This window comes from Phoca vitulina, unplaced genomic scaffold, assembly GCF_004348235.1.
Source record: "Phoca vitulina isolate PV1807 unplaced genomic scaffold, GSC_HSeal_1.0 scaffold14, whole genome shotgun sequence".
NCBI lineage: Eukaryota > Metazoa > Chordata > Mammalia > Carnivora > Phocidae > Phoca > Phoca vitulina.
In genome coordinates this window covers 7960486-7982738 of record NW_022589717.1, presented here as the reverse complement: position 1 = coordinate 7982738, position 22253 = coordinate 7960486, and the positions used below count along the sequence as shown (strand labels likewise).

The following is a 22253-nucleotide window of genomic DNA, read 5'->3' as shown; positions in this document are numbered from 1 at the left end:
CTGCATGCTCCTTTCAAAAGAAAATGGTTATATAAGGTGCTTTTGCTTGCCTGGTATTGGAAGAAGGAAAATATCTCTTACCTAGATGAGAAAAAGTTAAGATGTTCTAAAGACACCTAAACAGATAAAAAGAGGATCCCTACTGGGTTTTAGAAAGTTCACAAATCACAACATTCAAATTCAATATTTTTATGGTTATATCTAAAATATTTGTGCTTTACTTTTCCCCATATTATAAACACTTACACTTTATATCTGAACCTGTGATTCAGAATGATTGATTCACTTTTCAAATCAGGACACACTAAATATATATCTCTTTTTTTTTTTGGATCGTTTTATATGCATTTTTAAAATTGCTTCAGGTATTTTATTAGTAAGTCACCACAGACTATTTTAAATATGCCTTTCCTATCCAAAACCGGCATATTGTTGCCATATTAGTCAGTTGCTATTGTCAATTTTTAAATTATTTTCTGAATTTATCTAGGATGCCTAACACTGCCACCATGATATGTAGTTATGAAGACATTTATGGCCTTTTGTAAAAGTCAGTATTTATCTTATACCAGCTCTCTTTTCAGATAGAAAACATACTTAATAAATGAAAAAAATTAGTTAATAAGCCACATTTAGCTAGCACTAGTGATTGTTCGATGGAACAACATACAGTAGAAGTTAACTCCATTTAATTTACAGCTATTTTATAACAATATTTTATTAAGGTATAATTTACATAGAGTAAAATCACAAATCTTAAATATACAGCTTTGGGAATGTTGATAAATGTATGCAGTAACTGTCAGCCAGATCAAGATACAAAACATTTCAACTACTCCCCCCACCCCCAAATTCCCTCATGTCCCTTTTCCAGCTAATTTTAATCCCCTGCCCTCACCCAGAGCAATCACTGTTCTGAGATGCATCACTACAGCCTAGTTTGGCCTATAATTGGCCTTCATACAGACGGTTATGCAGAATGTTGTACCTGGGTTATTTTGCTCAATGTGATGCTTTTGAGATTTATGTAGGTTATTGCATGTACCAGTAGTCCATTCGTTTTCATAAGTGTTATTCCACTATCTGACTATATTGCAGTTTGTCTATCCATTCTCCTGTGGGTAGAAACTTGATTGTTTATAGTTTTGTGTTATGAATAAAACTGCCATAAACATTCATTTCTCTATATACCTAAGAATGAAACTGCTGAAACACAGAGTAGGTGTGTATTTAACTTTAGAAATTTCCAGTTTTCCAAAGTGGTTGTACCATATATTACATTCCTATCCATAGTGTATGAAAGTTCTAGGTACTCTACATTCCCATTATTGCTTGATATTGTCAGTCTTTTTCAGTTTTAACCATTTAACCAGTGTGTATATTTTGTAGTTTTAGTCATTTAGTGGTATCTTGTGGTTTTAATTTGCATTTCCTTGATGATAAGTGACGTTGACTTTCTATATACTTATTGGCCTTTTGTATATTTTTTTTTCTGTGAAGTGTCCTTAACTGGCTTCTCCTTTTATTACTGGTTTATAGGAGTTCTTCATATATTCTGGGTAAAAGTTCTTTGTCAGATACGGATATTTTGAATATTTTATTCCAATCTGTGGCTTAGTTCTTCACTTTTTTAATGGAAGCTTTTGATGAACAGAAAGTTTTGATTTTGGTGAAGTCTAATGTCTCTTTCTCTCTTACCCCAAAAATCCTTCTGGGATTTTTAACTGGGATTGTATTGAATGTAGAGATCAATTTGGAAAAGCAAATTAGGCAGCTTATTTTCTCCTATATAAAGAAATCTATAGGTAGGCAGTCCAGATATGATACATTACTCTATTGCACTGTTTAGAACCCAGGCTCCTTCGTCTTACTGCTCAGCTGACCCTGGATTGTCTCCTCATTGATACAATATAGCTAGTGTGTTACCTCAGGTTTCAATTATGCAATTCAGGAAAAAGGAAGGGGAGGGCAAAGGACAAAAGGTAAAATGTGTATGGCATCTGAATCTTTCATCTCTAAAACATCTTTTCTTAAAGTTCTACCTAACACTGTATACTTACATCTCATTAAACTGAACTGTTTTATCATGTCATTTCTATCTGTAGAGGAATCTGGAAAAATGTTTTTGAGCAGTGACCCTAAAAATTCAAGCTCTGTTAGTAAAAAGGAAGAGGATAAAGTATATTGTTGGGTAGACAACTAGGTATTCTGTACAAGTAAAAAAAGTTCTTTAAAAAAAAAAGTTCTTCTGCAAGACTGCTATTCTCTGAGTTAAGAATGCTAGTGAAGGACCAGGTTTGGTGGAGAAGTTCATAGATGATCTACTACATGGCTTTAAACTCTGAACTATATCACATCACAAAACTTGAAAAATCCTAGACCAGGAGTATTTGATGTTTACAAAATAAAGTGAAGATATTTTGGCATTTGGTTTAACAGCATTAAGAAAATGTCATTTGTTTGTAAATGAAAGCAGAATCTGTTGCCCAACTTCAAGACTACTTCATTCCATTTCCTTCTACAGACTAAAAATAGTCACAAGACAGGAAAAACAGCTGGTTAAATACATATGTATCTTAATGATGCCTTAACAGATGTGGATCTCCTGCTCAACTGAAATAGGTCATTGTTTTCAACCCACTTCAAGAATGCATAGAAGATTCTGAGTAAAGAATTACTGTACGTTATATGGAACTTAAAAAAATGCACAAATAAGATGTTCCAGTCTCAGGCTGGCTGAGGTTTAGGGAAGTGGGAGCAGAAATAATGGTGTTGGTTGACAGAGTCAGGGATATCTGGGGTGATGGTAATGCAAGGCAGATAGAACTGATTGATGTGATGGCTCCTAGACTGAATGACTCTGAGAAACATTTTAACTTTCTAGTTAAAGTCATCTACAAACTTTCCATTTTCTTGTTAACTCATATACAACTTGCTGCAAAGATACTATATTTTCACTGACCTCTATGAAAATAGTTGTTCTTGAAGTGTGCTGGTGGTATCGTGATTAAAAGAGATTATACATATTATTGATTTACCTTAAAAGACACAGAGAAGAAATGACTGATATGGTCATCTACTATACTCCTATACATCAGGTTTCTCTATTAACCACAGCTCTGATTCTGGTTGTTTCCATTCTTCTCCAAGCAGTGTATTAAAACTGAAAGGCTTGAAGTATTCCAGACGATGACTAAACACAAATAAAAAGAAGGTGAGAATTGAAATGAATTACGCATTTGTGAAATAGTCATCCTGAAGGGCTATTTATTTTGTCACATTTGTGATAGAACAACATTCTATTTTAAAAATACCAAAGGTAAGATGTATTCTATGTGTACAACTTTCTCACTCTTGCTATCAAACATTCAGCTCTGAAATTCACTGACATCTCAAAACACTCTCCTCTTAATTCTAGAAAAGCTCCCTCACAGCTGAGGGAAGAAATAAAAATCAACCCTCAAAATCTGACTCATTCTATCTAGCCTTAAACAAATATTATACTCTTAGAGATGTTTTTACATTCAAATTTTGATATATTTTATATGCTATATAGATAATCGTTTTAAAGTTTCAGCTCTGTAACTTAGAGGATAGACTACTTTGCCAAAGCAAGAGAGGTGAATGTAAAAGAGATTTAATCCTACTTCTTTTCTTTCTAAGAAAACCATTTAAGTATTGTGGCTTAATGAGGAGACAATGGCTTAACTAACATGTTACAGTGGATCTCAGCTGTGCAGAAAATCATTCTGCCCTGACTCTACCTTGACCAATGGTATACTCATACTTTTATCTAGGGTAAGTCTCCAATAACTTGTAAAGGAGGAGCCCGAATACAGGAAGGCATTAGGTGGTGAAGAGCCAGAGAAAAAAAGCCATCTTGATATGAGGGCCCTGAGTGAGTTCCATCTGGATTCCTGTCCCATTCTGCCCCCCACTGAGCAGGCTGAACCAGGCTGAACCTGGTTTAGAGTCACACTGTCAATCCAGAATTAAGAAGTTTAGGAAACTTCCAGTTATGAAATGACTAAGTCACAGGGATAAAAAGTACAGCCTAGGGAATACAGTCAATGGTATTGTAATAGCGTTCATTATACGGAGACTGAAGGTAGCTACACTTGTGTACATAGCATAATATATAGATTTGTTGAATCATTACGTTGTATACCTGAAACTAATGTAACATTGTGTAGCAACTGTACTTCAATTTTTAAAAAATTAAAATAAAAAAAGAGGTTAGGGAAACAACAGAGATGGATTAGAGGTAGCATGAAGAGAAAGGCAACAGGGAAGGATAAGAAAAAGGGTCAGGACTGGGGACAAAAGCAAAGGGAAATGTGTGTCAGGCAGAATAAAGGCTAGGCTAGAAAAGATAAAGGCAAAGTGAGTGAAGTAAGAGCACGACAGGAAGGAAAAAGCTAACAGGGAGAAGGACAGTACAGCACTTTCTAAGGGGAAAAAGGCAGGAAAGTCTACCATGGTTCAAAGTCCACCAGGATATCTCTTTAGGCTCTTCTAAACATGAAATCTCACCAGACTGGGCCACACCAAGTACACCCAGAGAGATACAGAGCAGGAATCTCAGCTTGCCCCAGGACAGCATCTGCCTTTACTGTGTTTATAGCAGTCCATGAAGCACTTATAAGGCTGGCCAGGAGCTATATTCTCCTTAAGTGACAACTTCAGGTGCAAAGAGCTAAGACTCAAACTGAAAAAGTGTAGGAGATACCTTAGCTTACATGCCTGCTGCCCCACAGGAGCCAATATCTCTTGTAATAATAACTTCATTATTATAGTTTCTAGCATCCCCATGGGAAACAAGACTGCTAAAGGGAAATCCCAAAGCCAGGTGGCCCCTATCAGGTATTCAGAGTTTATTCATAATTCCTCTCAGATCAGAATCAGTTTACCAATTAAGGGTCATTATTATGACAGGCAAAGTTGCTTAGAAATATAGTTGACATTTTTATCCTTATGAGGTTACTAGGGGAAGAGAGCTAGAGAGTTAACTGAAGATCACATTCTCAAACCACAAGAAAGGATTTATTAACCCTTTACCCACACCAGGAAACACAGACGTCTCTGGCCATTTAGCTCTGAAAGGGATCATAAATGAATTTGCAACCATACTTTGATACTTGCTGTGGCAATACTCACTAAGTAAGACTTTTCTCATAGCACTATGGAAATATAAGTGCTCTACTGACAGCAGTAAGAGAGCCTATGTCTGTCCAAAGTCAGTCTGTCGAGTATTCACTGAGGACAATCAGGGAACACATGACTCTGCTAGGCATTTGTACACATACGTCTTCTTGGAGTGAAAAATGTTACTACTGTTCTACCCAAAATTAGTTTCCAAAAAACTCAGAGTTGGAACCTATCTTCATTTATTTTCTACTTACAAATCAGGTTTTTGTCCTTGTTGCAGTTCATGTTGAGGTACGGGGGAAAGAGCTTCGTAGTTTCTTTTATCTTTTGATCCATGAATTGCAAATGAATTGAATTTTGTCACATTTGGTGGAAAATAACTCCAAGGAAGATAAGCTCTGCCTTCCCATTTTGTCTCTCCTCTAGACACTTTGTATGACAGAGCAAGTTCTTGCTACAGAAACAACATGTGAAACACAAAAGGTAAATTCAGATTTATACTTTAAACATCTTATATAAGATATATATATCTTTTACATATGACATATATATCTTTAAGATTATATTTAAGGATTTTGTCTAATATTTTTATTTACTTACTTTCCACACATTTCGTCTTCCAGAGAGTAAGAGCACCAAATGTTGTCCATGACTGTCAAAATTAAAACTCATCATGAGTGTTTGAAAGAAACAAATGTTATTTTCTTTACTTTCCTTCATATCTGCAATATGTGCTTATAACTAGATTTCCAAATAATTAAAAGATGCAATATGAATTGGGGCGCCTGGGTGGCTCAGTTGTTGGGCATCTGCCTTCGGCTCAGGTCATGATCCCAGGGTCCTGGGATCGAGCCCCACATCGGGCTCCCTGCTCCGCGGGAAGCCTGCTTCTCCCTCTCCCACTCCCTCTGCTTGTGTTCCTGCTCCTGCTGGTCTCTCTCTCTGTCAAACAAATAAATAAAATCTTTAAAAAAATTTGCAGTATGAATATTGGATAATTATAGGGAGAACCAGTGTGTTCAGTTACTTAAAATACCAATCTTTGAGTTTATCATTTTTCAGACAACTGCAGTCAAATGCATAAAGCTACACATGTCCAGACTGCTTTTTATATTCTGTAAATAAGAAATTACATAAAATACTTCAACTGGTTAGATGGTGCAAAGTATGAAAAAGGGGGGGGGGGATACCATAGTATCTGGTGCTCATAATAAAACCCATTTCAAAAACTACAGTACCCTAAGGGAAGCTGGCACCAACTTCTAAGTCTGAATCCAACAACTTTACTAAAGGTTATTTCGGTTAAAAAAACTATCTTGAAGCTCATTAGGAAGATAGAAAATAAAAACATAGATTGTCTAATATAAGTCAACAGGCTGAAGATTTTAATTTGGATCTATTCTCTCCCACAACTGTCCTCGACTGGCCTGCCTCTTGTATTTTCCTGCTTTCTACCATTAGTTTCAGACACTGATGACACATTTTCAAAGAAACAAAATATATCCTCAGATGGAATTCTATTAAGAGAGCATAGTTGGGATTAGCCAGGTCAGTAAGAATCAAAGGATTTCAAGTAGTTACATGAAGCAAATTTACTATCAGTGGAAAAGACTAAACATTTCTCCTCAGATGGTCTGTTGTGAGCTTTTCAGGGAGGATTTCCCTGCAGTAAACTATTCTAACAGAAGACAAGTATTATTTTTCATTTAAAAGTTCTCTGCTTATTTTTATTATTATTATGCAACTTTAAGAATATCCTAAGAGGGATAAAAGTCCTTGCAAATTAAAACAACAATATTCCCAGAGGTTAATTAACTGTCACAGAAGTTGATTGCCTGAAGCAAAACCATGATTCTTGATTATTAACTGTCCCGTAATATATGAAACCAAACTACTCTATGGATTTTTTTTAACTTATTAATAATTTAACTTGAAAATATATTTTTAAATTATTGATTTTATACATAATGGTTATCATATAATTTTAAAATAAGAGAATCTAATTATCCTATTCATTTATTACTAAGTCATCACCTTGGGAAAATAAATTGATATCATCTAATAAAATTAAAACTAAGGATAAAACTAGAATTCTAGCATATCCAAGTTCTTAACTGCTTTCTAGACAAGTTATAAATCTATTTGCCTTAGCTTTCTCACCTGTATGATGAAAATAATCACACAAGAGTTGAAGTTTTCTTACCTCACATGACAGTTAAATCATATTTTTCAATAAAAGATTCTGGCATGTTAGTTAAAAGGTAACACACAAAGATACATGATTATTCTCAAAAAATATAACTGTGAACAGCTATGTTTTCTACATTAGAATTAGCAAGAAATCAAACTAAGTAAAAAGAAAATGATATCTAAAATCTCACTTAAATCAACTGTTTGGGATGCTGCCCACCCTACAAAGGGACAGAGGCTACTGGATATTAGATACTGAGAGGTATTTAAAGGTCAATTAAAATGAATAATGGCAATACAAAGAAATACTTCATTACTAAATATTTTACTAATTTAAAATTTGTTGTAATAGATGACAGATAGGCATAAATTTACTTTTTCACATATATAGGAAAAAACTGCCAACAAGGTAAAGAGGGTTCCCAAAGGACTGGTTAAATTTGAACAAAAGAGTCCAAGGTTAATATTTTTAATAAGTCTAAAAAAAACTATGTGTGATTTAATTTTTATCCCTGGCACTGAACACAAAGTGACACAGTATATACTCAATAAATGAGTGATGAATAAAGGAAAGAATATATAAATATATAATACGTAATACATAAAATTCAAGTTTAATCTAGTTATTTAAAAAATTCTCTAAAAGAAACTAGTTCAATTCATTGTATCTATATCTCCCTTTATTTCTGAATAGCTAATACATAATGATGCAAATTTCAGAATAAAGAGTGAGAGACAGTTTCTGATGTTTATAATGATTTTTCATTTTACAAAAAAACTTTCAATTTATTAGAAAACCAGCCACATTAGTGAACTGAAAATAATATCAATGTAATATTTTCAAATATTTATAAAATATAAGTTATATGCTTACTTGAAAATAAAGAATTATATATAATTCAGATTAGCATTCTTCCTTTTGGTTGAGCTTTTACCATGAACCATATAATTTATAACTAGAAATTAACTGTATTAAAATTATGTAGTAATTAGAAAGAATTTTATACTTACGGACAAAGTTCAACTTCTAAATACTGTTCAGTTATGTCATTCAAGAAAAATGCTTCCACAACTTTTGAAAACAGAGATAAGATATACCGAGAAATTTAATTTTACTTCAGTAATAAATAATTTATTTTTTAGAATATAAAATTAATTAACTCATTATTTTTAACTATAATTCTATCCCCATAGGAAAAGGTGAAAAGCAAATAAATACACATTGCCTGGAAGAAGAAATACATAGAAAATAAATCATCAATTTTTTCCCATATCAGATTGTCCTAAGTTAAAAATATTAATAAAGCCTAGTGTTGGGTGAGGTTCTTAAAAAAATGAATGTTATTACACAGACTCTGAGCCAGTTACCTTCTTCTAGGAATTTATCTTAAGGAAATAATCAGACAGCTGGGAAAAGTAAGTATAATGCTGTTCATCAAAGTACTGCTCAAAAATAGGGAATGATCTACCTGGTTATCTCCTATGATATAAATAAAACTATTATATAGGAGAGCTGTTAAATAAATTATGGAATTTATATATTGCATGCAATAGAATATAATGCAGTCATTACAATCAACTATACAGTTACATATTTTTTGATATGGGAAGATAGCCATGATATTTCATAAGCAGGCTGCAGAAAAATAACCAAATGTACATGGACTAAGAATGTGCATGTGTGCCTGTGTGTCTAGATGTCTGCAAAGTATGCATACACACACAAAAAATGACTGGTTATCTCTGATAGAGGGAATACAAGTAGGTGATTTTTCTTCTCTTTACAACTTCCTGGAGTTTTCTGAGCATGTCATCCTTTAAAAATTATTTAATTATGAAAGTAATATATATTTCTTATAAATGATTAAAACAATATAAACACATATGAAGTAAAAAGTCAAAGTCCTTTTCTTCACACTTTGCTCTAAAACCTGTCAGACTTTTTCTGTCCTTCTACAACCTATTTTACCAGCATGGATTTTAAAAAACAATTATGGAATCATACTTGCCTACAACTATCCTTTTTCACAAAAACACTTCCAGCATATAGAAACCTAATGCTTTTAAATTACTGCATAGTATTCTTCTACAGAATGTTATAATTTATTCACATAATCCTTTATGATAGACATTTAGGTTGTTTCCAGTTTTCCATGTGTTATTTTTATAATGAAATATCTAAGATTTAGATACAGTTCCACCAACAGTTCAGAGTCTTGTCCCTTTCTAAGTCTTTTACCTAAATGAATTAGAATGCTTCCATGATGCTTAATTTTATGTGTCAACTTCAACCACAGTACCCAGGTATCTAGTCAAACATTATTCTAGATGTTTCTGTGGAGGTATTTTTTTGGATGAGATTTAACATTTAAATCAGTAGACTTTTAGTAAAGCAGACTACCCTCCATAATGTGGCTGAGTCTTACCCAATCAATCAGTTTCATCCAATCAATCATCTAAGCCTTAACAGAAAAAAGGCAGACCTCCCCTGACCATGAGGAATTCTGCCAGCAGACCATCAGACTCAAACTGCAGTATCAGCTCTTCCTTAGGTTTCCAGTCTACTGCTCTACCCTGCGGATTTTGTACTTGTCAGCCTCCAAAACTGCATAAGCCAATTCCTTAAAATAAATCTTTCTCTTTCTCTACACACACACACACACACACACACACACACACACACTCTTTCTCTCTTTGTCTTTCCCTCTCTCTCTCTCCCTCTCAGTCCTGTTTCTCTGGAGAACTCTAATACATCTTCTAATTACTATTTTGCATATCATCTTAAAATCATTTTTGCATCTTCTCTGTATTAAATACTGTATCAAATTCTGGGAGTACCTTAATTAGCTTACAATCTAATCAGACAAAGTGGATACTCTTGTTTTTTAAGATTTTATTTATTTATTTGAGAGAGAGAGAGATAGGAAGAGAGAGCAGGAGCGGGGGGTGGGGGTGGGGAGAGGGAGAAGCAGACTCCCCGCAGAGCAGGGAGCCCGATGCAGGACTCGATCCCAGGACCCTGGGATCATGACCTGAGCTGAAAGCAGATGTTTAACCTACTGCTTTCAGCTCTACTACTACTACTACTACTAACCAGGTGCCCCGCAAGTTGATACTCTTAATAAAAATACCACAAGGGAAGGAGATATGGGTTGCTGCTACACACAAAAAAAGAAAACAGACACTTAGCTCCAAAAAGTAGTTTAGGGAAGGATTCCTGGAGAGGGTATTATCTAAGCTCCAACTTGAAAGATAAGTTGGAATTGGGGGAAGAAGAATGATGGAAAGGGCATTCCAGCGTGAGAGAGAAGTATAATCAAATGTACATGATTAGGAAATACCATCCCTTAAAGAGCTACAAGCAGTTCAGTCTTCCTAGGCAAACATTTCAATGCACAAAGAAGTAATGCTGCAAAGAGAATAAGGGGCTAGGTCATGGAAAATCTTAATAGAGATCATAATAAGAAGGGTGAAACTATCCTGAGAGGACAGGAAGCCTGAGAAGGTTTGTAAGGACCTCAATTATGAGTTTGAATTTTCATTTTCGATAGATCACTCTGGCTTCTAAGTGAAGGATAGACCGAAGGGTAAAAAGACTATTAAGGATGCTTTGACTAGCCCAGGTAAAAGATCATAAAGTCCTAACCTATGGTAGGGATGGTGTGAATGAAGAAGAGGTACTAAATTAGAGAAACATTTAGAGGTGAAGCTGATAGGACTCATAAATAAATCCAAATATGGAGAATGAGAGAAAAGGACATCTTGGAAAGATCTCATATTTTTATATTTAGTGAATCGATGTATTACAGTGATTGGGCAATTGGGGAAAGAAGCAGATTTATGAGAGAAGTGGATGAGTTGAGTTTAGGACTTCTTCAGTTTGGTGTCTATAGTACCTCTAGTAGATAAGTCACATTAGTGTCTACACCATTAGGTAGCTGGTATGTAAAAGTTCTGTATCAGTAAAAGATAACATATGTTTTACATATAATAAATTAACACTGAAAAATGCATGCTATATAGATGTTAGTATGGACTACAGGAATCATCAAAGGTTTCTTTAAAGAAATGAAACCTATATTAGACCTTGAACTAAGTGCATTAGAGGTGGGGGGGGGAATAGAATGAGAAAAGGTACATGGGTGAGAATACGCATGGATAGTAAGACCACTAGCCTTTCAGAAGTCAAGAGTTTTTGGTTGACATATGATTCCACTTACATATTGAATCTAGAAAACAAAACAAATGAGTAAACAAAAGGTGGAAACAGACCCATAAATACAGAGAACAAACTGATGGTTGCCAGGGGCTGGGGAAGGTGTGGTGCAGAGGGTAGGGGGATGGGCAACATGGATGAAGGAGAGTGGGAGATACAGTCTTCCAGTCATGGAATGAATAAGTCACAGGGATAAAAGTCACAGCATAGGGAATATAGTCAATGGTACTATAACAGTGCTGTATGGAAACAGATGGTAGCTACACTTGCAGTGAGCATAGCATAATGTACAGACTTGTCAAATCACTATGTTGTGAACCTGAAACTAATGTAACATTGCTATATTAAAAAAGAGCTTTTGATTGAATAGAAGAGCCCAATTTATGAGTATTCTGAAAGCTTATATGAGGGTTTGAACTTTATTTCAGGGATAGTTATGGTTTGTGATCTGAGGAATGGAATCATAAAGAGTATTTCAGAAAGATAAGTTTGGTAGCTTAATTACAATATATTAGAAGGGGATCATATAGCAAATCTGGCACAGTGTAATTTTATGGCATGTCCTTTGGCCTTCATTTGACATGTGAGATTAATTGCCAGTATAAAATAAAAACTACATTTCATATTAAAGTTGATAGTATTTCTATAATAAGTAAAACATCCCCAAACTTCCACAAAGAAGGTTTATAAGGTTAAAGCAGCAATTTGAAGATACTTAAAGACAAAACAGAAATGGTGAACTCTTTTTAAAATAGGTATCAGAAGTAAAGGAAAGAAATGTGGCAGCAATTTAAAAATCTGGATTTATACTTGCCATTTTTCACTGTTCTAGTTATATAGCTGAAGTCACATAGGTGATGGTGAAAAAGTCAGAATGAGAGACTGGTAGAGAATGGAAGAAACTGCACATGTCAGTTGCTCAGAAGAGCACTCACTTCCTTACAGCAAGATAAAATAATAATTCAAGGAGAGGTTATTATAAAGAGATTTATATTTGCAATAAAATACAGTACTTCCACTTACCTTCATAATCCCACAGTTCATTGTAAGGTTTTCCTGGTTCTCCAAGTGGGGCTGGAGGATCATTGAAAAATGGAGCACTAACTTCCATCATCACTCCTCCATCACCTGGATTCAGCCTGACAAACACTGGTTCATGCTTCACTGGGAAACCATCCCAAGTGTGTTCAATTTTAAAATCCATCTGAAGATTCTAAAGGAAAAAAAAAATTTAAAAAAACTCTTTAACAATAAACAAATGTTTCCTTTAGTTGGAAATGAAATGAAATGAAAATTTCAATGTCAAAAAGCAGACAGGAAGGCAGCAGAGTGACAAGAACACAGTTCAGAGAGTCAAAAGGCCATTTGTGTTATGGCAAACCATGGACAGGAGTTCTACTGTAAAATAGGTAACTGGATCCTAAAAGTTTTAGAACTAGAAAAGTTTAAGAACTAAGTCTAGATCCAGCTCAAGTCACCTTGTAAAGAGTGTATCAAAATCATTTTTATAAACTGTAATTAAGTCCACAGAAGAAACTGTTCCTATATACTTACGAACTTATATACTTAACAACTATAAACACTACAAGTTTCTATGCCATCCTTTGTCTTTTATTCTAAAGTGTGCAGGTGTCCGAATTATTGGATCCCTTGGGAATCAAGATCTTTATAATAAAATTCAATCTGATAAAAAAAATAACTCTATAAATCAGCAGAAGCACTGCTGCTAACACTTGTTTCTTTGGCTAAAACCCTTTCTTTGTAGGGTGGGAGTTGCAGGGAGGGGAGTACTCCAACCATTTCAAGGTTAATAGAGTTTAATATTGTCTTCCTTGGTCTCAGGGTATAGATTTTCTTAGCTGCTTCAACTGTTGAAATTTCACATGTTAAATGACCACATGTTTGGTTAATCCCTTCTCTCCAATTGAAAAATGGGAACAGAATTTATCATTTAAACTTTGAAATAGACTAAATACATTTGCTACAAGCAGTATTTGCATTTTAGATTTTTCCTCTAAGGATTAAATGGACATAAATAGCATTATATTAATAAAATTACATTTTTTATTAAACACTACATATCAGGCATTTTACAAACATTATCTCATTTAATTTCACAACAAACTTGCAAAGAACTATTTTTATCCTCATTGTCCAATGAAGAAATCGATTTGTCCAAGGTCATATGGCTGGCAAATCATGAAGCTGAAGAAATCGATTTGTCCAAGGTCATATGGCTGGCAAATCATGAAACTGAACCAATGTAAGCCATGTTTTCCCAGATGAAGATATTTCAGGAATCTGCAAGGAGATGCAAAATTTATTTTAAGAGTGGTAGATTCCCCAAATCATACTAGGTCCTTATATCTTATTCTTGATTAGTAATGATGCTATTTCCAGACTTCAATTTCCCTTATCTGAAGTCTTTGAATACATTTCCTTGCTTCATATGTTATTTTTACTGCAAATAATAAAGTTAAGTTTTGGATAAATTTATTTCAATTAATACATACTGAATACCTACGAGGTACCAATCATTCGGAGATCCAAATATATAAGCTCTGTGGCACACAGGAATCCAAGATCTCTGAAAACCTTTTTCTAAAGTATGCAGCTCTTCCTGATTTTCACTCCAGGCTAACAAATTTTAATTGATAACCTCAAAAATTTTAAAAAATAATTCTGGTATTATATAACCCATTTGCAACTAACAGTATTTGAGAAGAGGATATATTCAATAATTTATATTCTTTATTATTAAAATAAGCTCAATGAGTGATAAGACAGTATAAACTGATTCTGATTTTTGTAGAATTTAGTACTGATTTATATGGAATAAAATACCTCAATAATATACTGATTTTCTTTAGTTGAAATATCAAGGCACATTCTTCATATATAAATGGATAAATCTTTATCCCAAATTTTGGTACTAGTAAGTATCATCTTGAAGCATATAGGAAGAAATAAGAATAAATCAAGATGTTAGAAATGCTGATTAAATCTGATTCTTATACCAATATGCTGAGAGAACATGCTATTCTCCTAACTTGGAGCTTGACAATCCTGGCAAAATATAACTTAGCGACTAAGAAGTTTTGGCAGATTCACTCATTCTCCACAGAACCACCGTATCTACAAAAACACCGCACACATTAAAAGGATCCCTATCCTAATCAGTAGGGTTTCCACTAGGAATTTCCAACTCCCAGCTCTTGCAGGCAATCATCTTTACATCTAAATGGAATTAAAGCATATCCAGGGATTTGATCCTAAAAATGGCCGGTCAGTTCCATGCACACATGGTGGGTCTTGTGGTCAGAGTGAGGTGTACTTTATAGTTTTAAATTAATTCAAAATGTAATCTTACCTGAAAGTTAAGAAGAAATTAAATATAAAAGCAGAGCTACTCTTGTTGAGAGTATAAAGTAGTGGTACCTCAAGACTTTCTACTGGCCCTTTTCCCTGATGTTTTTGAGCAGTGATTGAAATTACTGCAAGAAATATTGACTAGACTTCCATCAGCAGGGAGGAGTGCCATGGCTGACATGCCCAAGGGTAGAATGTAATTTTGGCTTTAATTGCATAAAATGGCATAATTTCCTATTAGAATGACAAATTTGTTAATTTGCTTAAAGAATACTCATGTTAATCCAAGTTAATCTAAGTGTGCATAATATTTATAACAAAAGTAACCTAAAAAGTATAGTCCTGCCCACTAGTTTACAATGTAATCTAAAGATAACATGGACCCAGACAGAAACAACTGATTCTCCTTTCAACTTCCTGGGGATACTTAGAACTGTCTCCTGAAGCTTAATTCTCACTACCTCTCAATAATTTTTTTTTTGTTTGCGCATGTGCTCATATGAAGTAAAGACAGTTCAACTATCAATGTCCTTTGTGACCTGTGCTAGTGTGCATCCCCTGCTCCACTTCCTGTCATTCTCTACTGCCTGTACATTGCTCTCTCCCCATTCCCAACTAGAATGCCTGTAAGTAATAGGAACTCATTATTTATTTGTCAAGTGAATAATCATTCTAGTCTCTGGATCCCAAATTTCATGATTCTACGGTTTTGTGCAAAAGAAATCAGCTGTGTTTGTGGTATCATTCTCTTTCAACCAAAACAAAGGTAAGTAACTAAAGTAATATATCTAGAAACTTCCTTTCAGTTTAGTTTATCAAAGGTTTATTAACTACTCACTTGTTTCGAGTACCATACCAGGTGCTAGGGAAATTATGCATAAGCCTATGGGGAGTTAGAGATGATTCTCATGTAGCTAACCAACCAGGTCTATTATCAATCGGTTCATTTTGTAGTCCAACCAATTTAATAAGGTCGAATCCCTACACCAAACTAAGTTTTAAATGAATCAAAGATTTACAAATAAAAACCATATTAAAAAAGAAAAAAATGAATTTTTAAAGATGATCTTATACTAGAAAAAGCCTTTTAAAATATAACCCCAAACCCAAAAGACATCAAAGAAAAAAGTGATATATTTGGCTGCATAAAAATAACAAAACTGAAAGCAGGGAGTGCCTGGGTGGCTCAGTCATTAAGCGTCTGCCTTCAGCTCAGGTCATGATCCCGGGGTCCTGGGATCGAGCCCTGCATTGAGACCCTCATCGGGCTCCCTGCTCAGCGGGAAGCCTGCTTCTCCCTCTCCCACTCCCCCTGCTTGTGTTCCTTTTCTGGCTTTGTCTCTCTCTGTCAAATAAATAAAATCTTTAAAAAAAAAAAAACAACTGAAAGCAGAATTCTGCCTACACCCACCAAAAAAAGCCCACCATTACAAAATCAAAAGATAGTTCGGGGAAAAAAATATCTGCAACTTGTATTTCAAACAAATAACTAACTTCTTTAATGTTTAAAGGGCTCCTAAAAATCAATAAGGAAAAAGATTCAATACCCCAATGGAAAAATGGGAAAAACAGTTGACAGAAAGTAAATACAAAATGTTCAACCTCACTTATGATAGAAATGCAAATTAAAACAACAATAAATTACTATTTTCACCAATTAGAAAGTTTGGTAACATGCTGTGATAATGAGGACACTGAGAAATAATCACATTATTGTTGGGACATAACTGGTACAGCCTCTGTGAAGAGCAATCCCTCAAAATCTATCAAAACAAACAAAAAAAGCAAATATCCTTTGACTCAATAATTCTAGTTCTAGGAGTTATTACACCTGCACATATTCAAAATGACATTAAGTATAAAGATATTCACTGCAACACTGTCTACAATAACAAAATACCGTAAGCAATTTAAATACCCATCAGTAGAGGACCGGTAAGGAATTTACGCTATATCATGCAATGAAATACTACGTTGCTGCTAAAAAAGAGTGAAGCAGCTCTCTATATATATCTAAAATATATTAAGTGAAAAAATGCCAGGTGCAAAAAGTATGAATTTATTTTATTAAAAAAGAAGACTATTTGCATCTATTGTTGTGAATGCATACACTATCTCAGGAAGCATATACAAGAAACCAGTGATGGCAGTGGTTACCTCTTTTGAGGGAATTATCTGCTTGTGACAAGAGAGCAAGGGAGGCTTACTTTCAACTGTTATTACTTAAAAAAAAAAAAAAACTACCTGAATTTTATACTACGATAGATATACATTACTATTAAAAAATTAAATGAGGGGCACCTGGGTGGCTCAGTCGTTAAGCCTCTGCCTTCGGCTCAGGTCATGATCCCAGGGTCCTGGGATCAAGCCCCGCATCGGGCTCCCTGCTCCATGGGAAGCCTGCTCCTCCCTCTCCCACTCCCCCTGCTTGTGTTCCCTCTCTCGCTGTGTCTCTCTGTCAAATAAATAAATAAAATCTTTAAAAAAAAAAATTAAATGAATAATTTAAAAATATTTTTTAAAGTCCATTTTATGGCTGGATCTCTCAGAGCACGTGATATACCTCTTCTCTATATTATATATGCTGAACATTTCTTAAATGTCAGAATGAATACTGGGAATATTAGAATATATTCATTCAAAGTGATCACCAGCCTAATATGCAATTTTGATTTTGGCTATTTAGACTTTCTTAAAAGAATGTTTATTGTTAATTTGTGTTTTTCCACATTTTAACCTCTATTCTTCAAATTACTCTTTCATCAAAAAAGTCACAATTTTTAAATTATTTTCTTGGTTGTCTGTACTATGGAAATGAAGGAAGAGAAAGACAGAACCGCAGAGCACTAAGTGCCTAGGAGACGAAAAATGTTCCACAAAGGTTAAAAGAAGGAAGTTATGGAAAAAGATGTTTTCTCAACACAACGTTTTACAAGGAAAATTTCCAAATTCCTCTATTTACGAAATGTTCTTTAGTTTCCTACAATAATTATTTTTCAGTTTGCATTCTGCTTCCACCGGCCCCCCCGCCCATTTATAAGAAAAACGGAGAAATGAGGAAGTCACCCGGGAAGTGGGAGTAAACTGCGCCAGCAGAAGAAGCAGCTGAAAAATAAGTTCCCAGAGAAAAAGCTAACAAGACTGGGCGAAGCTGCAAGCAACGACCGAGGAAACAACGCATAACAAGAGAACACAAGAAGAAAACACAGACCAGGAAGCTCTTTTCCGTGCCACACTCAGCTCGCTGCTTTCTGGGGAGGTGACTGGCGAGTGCTCCGCCTTAGGCTGCACCCAGCTGCCTACACATCCCGGGGGCGGGGCTGGGAGGACTGAAGCCGACTCTCGGGGTTTTTGCAGGGGAGAAAAACGTGGAAGGACCACCAGAGAACATCTGAACTTTTAATTATTCCACTCAAGTTTGAGTGGTTTTCTAGAAGGAGAAGGAAGGGTAATTTAGTAATATAAATACCGTGTAACAATCTGAAAATGAACTGTGAATCATTAAGATTACAATAGAACACATACAGCAATAATTCACTTAATGTAACTAAAGGTTAACTGGCGATATAAGCAAAAACTGTACATTAATTATATTACACTGGCTGTAAATAATATTACCCTAAATGTAAATGATATTACACTACTGGGAGGCATATACATATTGGTCAAAGATTGTGACATTGGAATGCCTAGATTCAAATTCCAATTCAGACACTTTCCAACTATGATCATCAGCAAGTTACTGTAAAAAGGATTTTCTAAGTGGAGATACATAATATATACATTATATACTCTATACATATATATATATATGTATTTAGCACAGTGCCTAGAATGCATGTAGCTGTTATTATTAAAGTATATACAGGTTTGCTTAAAGAAAATATTTCTCGGGTGCCTGGGTGGCTCAGTCAGTTAAGCGTCTGTCTTTTGGCCCAGGTCATAATCTCAGGGTCCTGGGATCGAGTCCCACATCGGGCTCCCTGCTCTGCGGAGTCTGCTTCTCCCTCTGCCCCTCACCAGGCTCATGCTCTCTCTCTCTCAAATAAATAAAATCTTAAAAAAATAAATTAAAAAAAAGGAAATACCTCTGTTTCAAATCATTAAAATTACATGTTTCTTAAGTGTTTTTCCTAAAAAAACTAGATTGCCAGGCAGGATGGTCTAACTGACCCTTGAGATAATAAAATATGGTTAAGTGCCCTAGAGATGTACAACATGGTTCTGGTTGGTTCAGTTTTACTTATCCTAGCAGCTTCAGCAGTTATCAACCTATTTTCCTTCATTTAGTGTCTCTTTCACCCAAGACAGTGTGAACTTATTGTTTCTACACAGGATTAAATGTAAATTCATAACATAATCATACATAAACTTCTAAACTTCTCAAGAAAAGGTAATAATTTACAGAACTACAATATTTCCAAATAATAGAATCACTCTGTATTTTGGTTGCTGAGTTACCAAAATGTCTATAGGATCTGTGGGTTTAATTCAGAAGGAGTCACTGCACCTGAACTTCACAGCTACTCTGAGAATACTATGCATATTCTACATTTTAAAGTAAAGACACCACCATTTCCTCCTGATCGGCAAGAGCAGAGATTACATTAGTGGGTAGCCATTATTCAAATATTTTCAGGTAAAGTATTAAACTATACCATATGAAACTGCAGAAAATCACAATTTCACATGGTTCAGCCTAAATATATTTTGCTTATAACATACTTTTTAAAACCTCTTTGGGGGAAAATAGCTTTTGTATTTGTTTTGCCGAAACTATTATTTTTGTTTTCTAAAAATCACTTTTGGTGGGAGAGGGAAATAAAGGAGTTATTGTTCAGTGGATATAGAGTTTCAGTCAGGCAAGATGGAAGAGTTCTAGAGATCTTCTGTACAGCAATGTGCATATGGTAAAGACTACTACACTACACTTAAAAATCTGAGAGTAGATTTCATATCATTTTTTATTACAAAAATTATAATAATAAAAAAGACAAGCTTAAAAAGAGAGCTCCCAATTTCTAGGCCATGCTTCTCTTGGCTGGTTAAAATAAACATAATTTGTTTAAAGATTTTACTTATTTGTTTAATTTATTTATTTATTTGAGAGAGAGAGAGAGCACAAACAGGGGGAAAAGCAGAGGGGGAGGGACAAGCAGACCACGCTGAGCGCAGAGCCCCTTGTGGGGCTCAATCCCAGGACCCTGAGCTGAGATCATGACCTGAGCTGAAATCAGGAGTTGGACACAACTGACTGAGCCACCCAGGCACCCCTAAAATAAACATAATTATTAAGAAAATTTTAAAAATATCTTTTTTTATGGCATTTAATTATATCAGAGAATGTTTCATATGGTTTTGACCCTAGCTTAAATTTCCAACTTTAAATACTTCATGATGCTTTCCACATAGTACTGGGTGCTCAACGTCAATTTATTATACAAATTAATATTAGTAAAAGCTATCAGTTTTCAAGGGTTTTCTTTATTGAAGAAATATATCTAACATAAAAACATGAAATTGGGGCTAGAGAATGGTTAAAAACATACTAAGTAATTTTTCTCCCACTTCTCATTCCTTGTACTCAATTACACTAATAGATACTTTCCAAGCACATCCACTGAATTCTTTAAATTAATTCCTTCATCAGATATTTACTGAACCATTATTGAGTTCCAGGCACTCTGATGGAGCCTGGAGACAAACTGCAAAACAATATGATAGAGACTGGAGGAAGAAGCATGAAGTATTAAGGAAGCACCTTCCTTGGAGAAAGTGGGTAGAGGACACAAAGGAACTTTTAAAAGCAAGCAACACTAGAGGGAATACTTTAAGGACAAGTGGAAGCATAACAATTATGTTTCATAAGGATGAAAAATATTTTGAAAAAACTCCATTGAAATTCAGCAGAATCTTGTAAACCAGCTCCCCAAATAAACCCCAAATCCCAAAAATGTAGTTTGTATTGAACTTGACCATATAAGCCAAATAGTTCAAGTACAGAGATAAAAATTCCAACTTCAGATATTTATTTTACACAAAGACCACTCATCATTTATATCAAGAAGGTACTCTTTGCTTTCACAAACACTAATATATCTTATCAACTTCTAGTGTAAATGTAGAATTAAGTTTATAACTGTTTGGTGCCAAATTAAACTACAATATGACAATATACAGATTCAAATGTAGGAGAACTTAAACACAAGCCCTTGGGGAGTCAGTGAGGAGTTCATGAAGAAAGTCATACACTGACCTTCAAAAAAGTTGAAGTTTGCCCACTCAATTTCTCCTTCCAATAACTTATTTGTATTAACTTCATGGCTACCAAAAACCAGATCAAGTTCAATCTTCACTGATACAAAACTAAACTTTTTAAATGGTTATTAGATATACCTTCATATTTAACAGCCAGTCTTTAGAGGAAGGGACCACCGCATTCTCTTAGTAGTGAGTATGCAGAAAGCTTCAGGACTTCAAATACCTAGCTGGACATAGTTGGACACATTTTTAAAATTTCTTAATACATTCTGCTAACATTACTTCGTTTATATAACATTAAGAGTACAGGAAAATAAAACTTAAATTGTTAAAGAGAAAGCCAAATGGAGCTACCTCTTGACATGCCTGTTTAGTGAAACTACTTCAATAAAAACACACAATCTATTAAAAAGCACTAAAACTAGTGGCTAGCTTCAAGTTAACATTTTTATTACTAAGTGTTGAAATTTCCTGCAATATTAAGATAAGGCTTAAACCCAGATAAAATCAATTTTTAATGCTGGAAGTTGTCATTTACCCCCAAATATAAAGTTTTGCCTAATTTTTTCTGACAAAAAAAAAATGTAACTTTTTTCTTCTTTTTGAGGAAGTAAAGTTATCTCTAAAGAAATAACTGCTGAATTTGCAGGATCTTTGGAGTACCTCTAACTATATGCCTTATTGACACACAGTTAAATATTTAAACAGATGTTTCCTTCCTCTAAAGACCCAAAGAGGCAGGATCGTACTTAGCTTCTGGAGATCAAGCCCATACTCAAAAATCCTCCAGAGGGTCAGCCTTGGTGGTGGGCTCTGAAGCCGCCAGTCTGGGTTCCGCCTCCAGCCACAGAAATCCACTTATTTTCCACCCACTCTTTTTGGCCAGCAGGTTCTCCCAGTCCAGAAGTGTTAAGTATCAAAGATCCCGGGGGCATTTAACATATGTACTTGATGCCCTACCTACGTTTACATCTTGGGGGTTTTCTTTAAAAAACACCAGGCTCCACCACAAGAAGACTCAGGCCAGCGAGCTTGACCACTGCCTCGCTAGTGGCTCAACCCACTGTTA

At 34.8% G+C, this 22253-nt stretch overlaps 1 protein-coding gene across 6 annotated transcripts; it reads right to left on the bottom strand.

The window, feature by feature from the left end:
* Positions 1 to 342: 342 nt before the first annotated feature.
* CUNH4orf33 (chromosome unknown C4orf33 homolog) lies at positions 343 to 22246 on the bottom strand. 6 transcript variants are annotated; one of them, XM_032412848.1, is made up of 8 exons: positions 22145 to 22246; positions 21320 to 21411; positions 18135 to 18353; positions 12578 to 12767; positions 8350 to 8410; positions 5749 to 5800; positions 5403 to 5602; positions 343 to 3193 (listed from the first exon to the last, which is right to left on the bottom strand). In XM_032412848.1, the coding sequence occupies exons 4-8, from the start codon at positions 12756 to 12758 to the stop codon at positions 3088 to 3090; spliced, it is 600 nt and encodes a 199-aa protein (XP_032268739.1). In that variant the 5' UTR covers positions 12759 to 12767; positions 18135 to 18353; positions 21320 to 21411; positions 22145 to 22246; the 3' UTR covers positions 343 to 3087. The 6 variants fall into 6 exon arrangements, with proteins under 6 accessions (XP_032268739.1, XP_032268737.1, XP_032268736.1 ...); XM_032412846.1 differs by lacking the exon at positions 18135 to 18353 and having other exon boundaries at positions 21320 to 21407; positions 21934 to 22246; XM_032412845.1 differs by lacking the exon at positions 18135 to 18353.
* Between the last annotated feature and the right edge of the window lie 7 nt (positions 22247 to 22253).

What these genes read in the sequence shown, in the direction of transcription:
- CUNH4orf33 (XM_032412846.1), bottom strand. An exon ending in GAAGACGAAATGTGTGGAAA is followed by an intron (nt 5,603 to 5,748) that starts GTAAGTAAATAA and finishes TTGTTTCTGTAG; the next exon opens with CAAGAACTTGCTCTGTCATA. An exon ending in CAAGGACAAAAACCTGATTT is followed by an intron (nt 3,194 to 5,402) that starts GTAAGTAGAAAA and finishes ATTTGTGTTTAG; the next exon opens with TCATCGTCTGGAATACTTCA.